Source organism: Ornithodoros turicata, chromosome 1 (assembly GCF_037126465.1).
Source record: "Ornithodoros turicata isolate Travis chromosome 1, ASM3712646v1, whole genome shotgun sequence".
NCBI lineage: Eukaryota > Metazoa > Arthropoda > Arachnida > Ixodida > Argasidae > Ornithodoros > Ornithodoros turicata.
The window spans coordinates 105,618,963-105,627,177 of NC_088201.1; the positions used below are offsets into that span (position 1 = coordinate 105,618,963).

Here is an 8,215-nt window from a genome sequence, read left to right on the forward strand (position 1 = left end):
CTCTCCATGGACGGGCAGCAAGTGCGAGCCGAGTACGACTTTACGAACGACCTCGTCAAAATTCCCTACTTTAACTTCTTGCAAGAACTGGGTGAAAAACATTTCAAGTACAGCTACGACCGATTTAAAATGAACGGGTTCCTTCTCTACTTGAACTTGGACGTGGACAAGTGTTCTTCTCCTTCGCATTTGAACGAGTGGCGAAAAGGAAACGTTCGCCTGCAATTACGCTTCGCTAAAGCCCTTCCACACGTGGTCACCGTCCTCTTGATTTCCGAGTGTTCCAAGCTCATGTGCGTTGACAAGAACCGTACTGTCACCTTCCCATAGAACAAATGTACGAGAGCAAAATCTTGGAACTCATGTCCCTGAACCCCCTCGCTTCCTCCATGCTGAGAGGCATTTGCGCTTCCGACGAAGCCTTCATCTTACGCAAGACCGGCTATTTATTCATCAATACGGAAGAGCGAAGAAAGCGCGGGCAGCACTGGGTGCTCTACCTGAAAAACTACAACTGGACTGCCGTGTTTTTCGACAGTTACGGACTTCCCCCCATCGAAGCAAACCTTCGAAGGACTTTACCCGTGGACGAGTATAACGACAAGTGTATTCAATCGCCTTTTTCGCCTTACTGTTGGCATTTTTGTATCTACGTATCCACGTGCATGTCGAAACGCTACAGCTTGAAAAATTGTGTATCCATGTTTTCATGTAACCTCGAAGAGAATGACGAAACAATAAAACGTCTCCTCGTGAGCGAACTCGCTTCGTAAAATGTTCTGTTTATATTGTCACGACATACACAAGACGCTTGCGAGACTATCTTCCAACGTGCTGACCCGACGCTCGTCGCCGGTCACCGTGACGTCGAGGGATGTGTGGAGAAGCCAGTAGCGGCGGACGATGGGTCGGTTGAAACCCGCATTGATGAGACACAGGTCAACTGCCTCTCTTCGTCTATACTTTTCCAACAGCTCGAGCGTGTAATCTATGAAGCACTTCATTTTCTTTGTAATCTTCCCACTGGCGGTGAACAGACGTGTGGGCGTGTGGTGAAGAAAGGCAGGCAGCAAAGTAGGAAGCCACAATTTATTGGGGCAGCGCGATCAATGGCTGCCAGAGGATTAAAGTGACTGGCACAGAATGCCAGGGAAGCACATGTCGCGCGGCGCGCAGCGGTGGTAACTTAGTCTTCGTCGGCTGCCACAAGGCCCCCCCTGCTAGAGACAGACAAGGGCTGTCCGACCAGTGCACCCGTTTAGGAGAGGGGGCAGGCGGAGCGAATGTGGAGGTTGGCGACGTGGGTGTAGGTTCCGTGGTGGGTCGTCGGAGTCGTCTTCTGAAGCTGAGGAGGCCGCAATGGTAGGGCACTCCACAAAGGCAGGCTTGATTCGATCAGCGGATACGGTTTCGGGCTTTCCCCGGATGAAAATGCGGAAAGTCTTCTCGCCCCTGCTGAGGATGGTGTGCGGCCCTGAATATGGAGGCGTGAGCGCCCAACGGACGGCGTCTGTGCGGAGAAAGACGTGTGTCACTGTTGCGAGCTCTTGCGGGATGTGGACCTTGCGGGAGGAGTCCGTACGGGTGTGGGTCGGCCGAAGGGAGGCAAAGAAACGTTGGAGGCGCTGGAGGTACTCCGCGGGGGCGGGCGGGTATTGTGGAGGGACGGAGAAAGCCAGGGAGCCGAAGAGCAGACCCGTACACTTGTTCGGCGGAGCTGCAGCCGAGGTCGGGCTTCAGGGTGGCACGGATGCCCAGGAGCACCAGGGGTAAGTGGTTAACCCAATGGTCACGTTCCTCGCGAGCCATGAGCGCGGTCTTGAGGTGTAGGTGAAGGCGCTCGACGAGGCCGTTTGATGCAGGATGGTATGAAGTGGTGCGGAACCTGGTGGTGCCGAGCAGCTTTGTGAAGGCGTTGAAGAGGGTGCTCTCAAACTGACGCCCTCTGTCAGTGGTGACCTGGGATGGGACGCCGAAACCGGACACCCAGGATGATAGGAAGGCCGAAGCTACGGTTTCGGCTTACATGTCCGCCATGGGCGTAGCTTCGGGCCAACTGCTGTACCTGTCCCCAGCAGTGAGTAGGTAACAGTACCCGGACGATGGAGGAGGGGGCCCGACGATATCCAGGTGAACATGGTCGAAGTGGATGTCGGGTATGTCGAACTTGCCAATGGGTGTGAAAGTATGACGGTGGACCTTTGAGCGCTGGCACGATTGCCAGGTGCGAACCCAGTCGCGGACGTCACGGTTCATCGATGGCCAGACGAAACGGTCTGCGAAAAGTCAGTGGGTTGCGCGTATCCCAGGGTGGTGCCAGATCGTGCATGGAGGCGAAGATGGGACGCCTTAATGCGGCAGGAACGAAAGGCCTTGGGCGTGAAGTTGATAGGTCGCAGCAGGTGGTAACGGCTCGCCCGGCACAGGAAAATCCTGGAGGTGGAGGGAGGTGTTTTGACTGAGGCGTAGCTGCTTCAGCTCGTCGTCGTCAGCCTGGGCTGCGGCGAGGGCAGCGTGAGACACGGGTTGGGAGACGGCAGACAGGGACGGGAATCGGCTAAGAGCATCGGCAGGGCTGTTCAGGGTGCCTTTAACGTGCTGAATATCGGCACACATCTCTGCAAGGAAGGCCAGTTGCCGAATTTCCCTGGGAGAGTGGCGACTGCTGGCAGAGCGGAAGGCATACGTGAGGGCCTTATGGTCAGTGAAGATAGTGAACGATCGACCATCCAGGAAATGCCGAAAGTGCTTCACGGCAAGGTACGCGGCCAGCAGCTCTCGTCTGAAAGTGCTGTACCGTTGTTCGGGAGGTTTGAGGGCTTTGGAAAAGAAAGCGATCGGGCGCCAGGAGTCTCCAATCCGTTGCTGGAGGACTGCACCAGCAGCTGTTCCTGACGCATCCGCCATCAGTGAGGTGGGGGCATCGTGCTTCGGGTGGAACAAAAGGGTGCACGCCGCAAGATCGGCCTCGATCTTGGCAAAGGGTTCATCGGCTTCGGCATTCCAGGAGAAAGCTCGTGATTGTACTTTCGTCTTGGCCAGGAGAAATTCCAGCGGGCGGAGGGTGGCGGCGCAGTGCGGAAGGAAGCGCCGATAAAAATTAATCAGACCCAGAAATCGGCGGAGCTGTCGGATGGATGTAGGCTTCGGATAATGTGTGGTGGCATCGACCTTGTTGGCGAGTGGTGCGATGCCGGCGGGAGAGACTGTGTGGCCGAGGAACTCGATGGATGAGACGCAGAATTCGCATTTCTGGAGGTTCACGACGATGCCGTGGGACTCGAGGCGCGCGAAAAGCTGTCGAAGGTGTTGAACGTGCTCTTCCGAACTCGTGCTCGCAACCAGTAAATCATCCATGTAGGCGAACAGGAATGGGAGGCCTCGGACGACGGGAATCAATGAACCTTTGAAAGGTTTGAGCCGCGTTGCGGAGTCCGAGGGGCATACGCGGGAACTCGAATAGACCGAAGGGGGTTGTTATAGCGGTCTTCCGGATATCTTCGGTTGCGACGGTGATTTGGTGGTATGCCTTCATGAGGTCGATCTTGCTGTAAAGGTGCGTGCCGTGCAAATTCACCGTGAAATCCTGCAACCGGGGGAAGGAATATCGGTCGGGCACGGTGACGACATTTAGGGCACGGTAGTCCCCGCACGGCTGCCAGTCGCCGGTCTTTTTGGGACGGGCGCGGGAGAAGATGGGTGGTCCTGTCGTTTCGATGTGGTGAACAACATCATGGATAACGGGTCGGTTCCAGTCGGGTGGTTGCGTGAGAGATGGAAATTCCTTAATGACGGCAGCGTAAGGAGAGGATAAAGCAGAAATGGGCATGCCTTGTTCACAGGAGACGGCGTCGACGGAAAGGGCTTGGACAGACAGATGGGTGCAGGTGTCGACCAAACGCTTGCGAGCAACGTCCACAGCGAGATTGAAGCGGTGAAGAAAATCCGCGCCCAGGATGGCCTGCGTGACGCCACCAACGAGGAACAGCCACTGAAAATTTCGACGGAGGCCGAGGTTCAGCGTGGCGGACTGCTGTCGGAAGACTGGTATGCCGGTGTCGTTGACAGCGGTGAGGTGGAAAAGTGGAGGCCTGCGGCGGTCCGCGGGAGAGGCAGGGTGTACGCTCATGTCGGCGCCGGTGTCGACGAGAAACCGGGCACGGGACACCCTGTCAACGACGTAGAAGAGGCGGCTTCTCCCCGTGGTGGAGACGGTCGCAGCCATTACCGGTCTCCGGTCGCGTTTCCCTGCCAGGTACAGAGCCTCGTGCAGCGGCGGGCTTCGGTACCAAAGCGCTGGTGGTACCAGCATGGTCCGATAGGCGGGTCTTCGGCAGTACGTCGAGGTGAACGCCTGCGGCTGGATGAACGGGAGCCGAAACGTCGTGGACTGCGATGGCGCGGTCGAGGGCTGTGCGGCGCAACTGCGGACGCCACCATAGCAGAGAGGCGCTCGAAATCCTCGCGGAGCTGGACAATGGGGTCTGCGGGCGGCAGTGCAGGAGGTGGACAGGCCTGAGGGTGTGGACGGATGGGAGGATTTGTGATTGTCGCAGGTGGAATTGCAGAGATGGAATGGGGGGCAACCTCCATCACTTTGTGGGCCAGGAGTGCCAATTCCGGAAGCGAGAGTGTCGAAGCGGACGTAAGGATCATCTGGACCGTTGGTGGGAGTCGTTGTAGGAACAGCTGCTTCAGGAAGCTTGCATCGAATGTCACTGCTCGCTCTCCGAGAAGGTTCTGCATGTGACTCGGGAGTTCTGTCGGTCGGCGGTCGCCCAGATCTTCGCTGACAAAGGCTCCTGGAAGCGCTTTTGCTCGGAGGCGGTGGTCTGTTCGAGCAAGGCAGCCTTGAGAGCGTCGTACGGGTTTGGGGCGGGGGGCGCGGTGAGAACTGGGCGGCAATTTCCTGGGGCAGGACGCTCACCACATGCCGAAACTTGGCCAGCTGGGAGGTGATGCAGCTTAATGGAAACTGGCATTCGACTTATAAGAACCACACGGTGGGGTTGTGGCTCCAGAAAAGTGGTAAGCGAATGGCGTAGTGATGGATCGACGATGCTGTAGCACCTTCGTTGGGAGGCTCAGTGGGAGGCGCTGGGCCTGCTGATGCATCGGTGGAGGGAACGTGCGCCATGGAACGCTGCAAGTACCGGGTCACCAAAAACTGTGGGCGTGTGGTGAAGAAACGCAGGCAGCAAAGTAGGAAGCCACAATTTATTGGGGCAGCGCGATCACTGGCTGCCAGAGGACTAAACTGACTGGCACAGAATGCCAGGGAAGTGCATGTCGCGCGGCGCGCAGCGATGGCAACTTAGTTTTCGTCGGCTGCCACAGACGTAAGGACATCGTCTTGAGAATCGAGCGAAAGTCACCCTGTATGTAATGTCAGTATGACCCCATCGATGCCATGCTCGTGACTGTAGAAAGAGAGCACGAAGCTAGAATAGAGAATCTCGGTAACAGCCCAGTCGTCCTTTCAGACGACGACGACGACAATAGAGCCAGTAGTCCACCTTTCGTAATACCTGAAACGGACGACGCCGAACCCCTAGATTGACACGACAATGCAGACAAGCTGCTCATGTGGGAAGGGGATCAGTCGTATGCAGATTTAATTCCTCTGTGAGATGTGGGGCGTGGATGGGAGAACGTGAAGGCGTAGCTGAGAACTTCAAGGTTTATTCGAGCGGCTTCTTACCGCGAATCAGTAAAGAAAATGGAAGTCCGAAGACTCACTCAGGTACATTACATGGCGGGGAAAGTTCAGAGTACTTGACAAGAGAATGACAACCCGCGTCCGCCAGCAGTGACGGCGCCGAAACACACATGTCTCCGGTCGGCGCGAGACAGCAATATCAACAAGAAGATCAGGCATGGCATTCTGGCAGTTCCAGCGGATAAATGGCTAGGTGGCGCTAGTTGTAGGACAGGAATTCCTCACACCTCTGTCTGGTAGGGCTAGAGATGAATCACCAGATGTAAGCCCAGAATTTTGAAACGAAGGTTAGCCTGTCCAGAATCGTAGAATCGTTGAATTACGAGAACACGTCGTAGGGAATCATCCCTCCGTCATGGAGAGACGATTCCTTCCTTTTTTGTCACAGATGAGGCATTTGACGAAACGGCTACTAGGTACATGCTTCTCTGTTTCCCGCACGACGACAACGTCGACGATTTGCGACTCTATCTACCGAGCATTGCTCCAGTAATCACGCGCGTCCTCGAAGCTTATCCCATGCCTTTCAAATTTTGTCTGTGCTCGAAGGCGCTCATGATTAAGGACGGAGCCGACGGGTTGACTTCTCATCTCCTTCAACCTTTACATGAACCTTTACATGAGAGTGGTTCATAACCACCAAGAAATCGAAGGCGGGATAAATGTTGCTATCGCAGAATCGCAACGCATAGAAAACTATTTGAGAGAAGGGTCTGGTTTCACCTCGAACGACGTCGAATGTGTCGACTTAAAACTAACGCGTTTGAAACCGAAGCAGATTGGGTGCACGATCGAGCTTCCAGAAATGTTGAAAAGAAAAACAAGGACTCTCACAAAAGTCAAACTTCCGCCGAATCACGAAAACGAGTGTTTCAAGTATAGCGTGCTGGCACTCTTGCATCCGTTGAGGAACAAACCAAATGATTATGCTAGATACCGCAAATACATGAATCCTTCGAATCCGGAGACGCGCGTAACGTACTGGCCACCCTGCTTCCCAGTCACTTACGAAGACATTACCCTGTGGGAGAGAAAAAACAAAATCTCCATGTACATCTACGTGTTCGACGAGCAGACGAGTCCGATATCTACCGGACGGGTTCCCTACATGCTCCATAAAGATGAAGTCCATCTGCTCGAGGTTAGGCAGCATTTCTATGGCACTAAAAAATTTAGCACTTTCATGGGACGAAGTGACTATTTTTATTGCGAGAAATGCACGTCCGGTTACGGGACGAGAGAGGCATTGCAGCAGCACGAACGTCTGTGTCGAGACGTAAACGAAGTGGTTCTCGAAATGCCAAAAGCGGAGGAGAGCGTCTCCTTCAACAAGATACAGTACACGTATCCCTACCCTTATTTCGCGGTATTAGACACGGAGAGCGTCTTGGAAAAGTATGCTCCCGTTAAAGGGACGGTCTCGTACAGCCGGGGCGATTCCGAAACTTTGCCAAAACTATCTTCACGAGTACTGTACACATACAACCGTCAAAGTTTCATTAAGAATAACCAAGTCGTTTTCGAGGAATTTGTCGAAACGTGCCGTAATAGCAGACGACGGAACATGCGCTTCACTCTCATGCAGCGTCGCATGACGTCGGCCTGCGGGTACGTCGTCGATGCCATGGCCATCGGAACCTGCAGAAGGACCTTGGATTGAATCATCCCCTTGCTCTCGAAATGGGGACACTCAGACATATATCTCCGCGAGCGGAGTATGTAGCCCGTGCATTGACTGTGGGGTCTCCGATAATGTAGCACATAATCGGATACATGGAAGCTAAGTCACGTGTTTTCTTTCCCTGAGTATTTAATGCGTTTTTTAAACAAACAAGCTCGCCTTCTCCATGTACGTCGTCAGCGACACTTCATTTCGAAACATGATCAGTGTGCAACGGGGAGTGTAATGAAAGTGCGCGTAATATATTTTTGGTCAGAGCTGTAATGCGACCGCGCGCGCCGATGGCCGGCGACTTCAGATATGTGATTGTGAGTGGGGTTGTTCTGCGACTTTTAACTTGTCTCTGAAGGTTAACATAGTTGTTCTAAACCACCATGTGGGCCACTTCTTAGAATGTGCGTTTTTCGTCTGAGAACTGAAAGAAAATGTACAAGAGTTGCCGCGGTCCCCAGTCACTTCTGAAAGTCGTCTGCTGACGCAGGTGCACTAGCGCGCGCAAGAGCAGACGACTTCTTTATCCAATCACGGACTTTCCCGCAGGGCGACGTAGCAGTTCGGGTTGTTGCCAACACAGATCGCGGCATGCTCTGCAATCTTTATCAATTTAATTCGGTTATTTAATAACCGTGACTGACGTGCTTTGTCGGGTAAATTTGCGGTATCCCATTTTCAACAAAGGGCAATCGAACGATACACTTTATGAGAGGGGCAGGGGGTACGAGACCGTCCCTTTAAGGACGCCGTGAGTGTCCACAGGATGAGCTCGTACTGCATCGTTGTAGTGAGAAGTTGGGACGGAAAAATACTAGGCCTAG

The 8,215-nt window shown here is 54.1% G+C and overlaps 1 protein-coding gene across 1 annotated transcript; it reads right to left on the bottom strand.

Moving 5' to 3' along the window:
• Nucleotides 1-1,220: 1,220 nt before the first annotated feature.
• LOC135381750 (uncharacterized) lies at nt 1,221-2,256 on the bottom strand. The gene is made up of 3 exons (XM_064612564.1): nt 2,027-2,256; nt 1,563-1,945; nt 1,221-1,510 (listed from the first exon to the last, which is right to left on the bottom strand). Exons 1-3 carry the CDS (start codon nt 2,254-2,256, stop codon nt 1,221-1,223), a joined length of 903 nt encoding a protein of 300 aa, XP_064468634.1.
• Nucleotides 2,257-8,215: the final 5,959 nt, after the last annotated feature.

Coding starts and splice junctions, on each gene's coding strand:
- LOC135381750 (XM_064612564.1), bottom strand. CDS start 2,256: ATGAACCGTGACGTCCGCGACTGGGTTCGCACCTGGCAATCGTGCCAG. Junction 1,946..2,026: donor GCTACGCCCATGGCGGACAT/GTAAGCCGAAAC, acceptor CACCACTGACAG/AGGGCGTCAGTTTGAGAGCA. Junction 1,511..1,562: donor GTACGGACTCCTCCCGCAAG/GTCCACATCCCG, acceptor TTCTCCGCACAG/ACGCCGTCCGTTGGGCGCTC.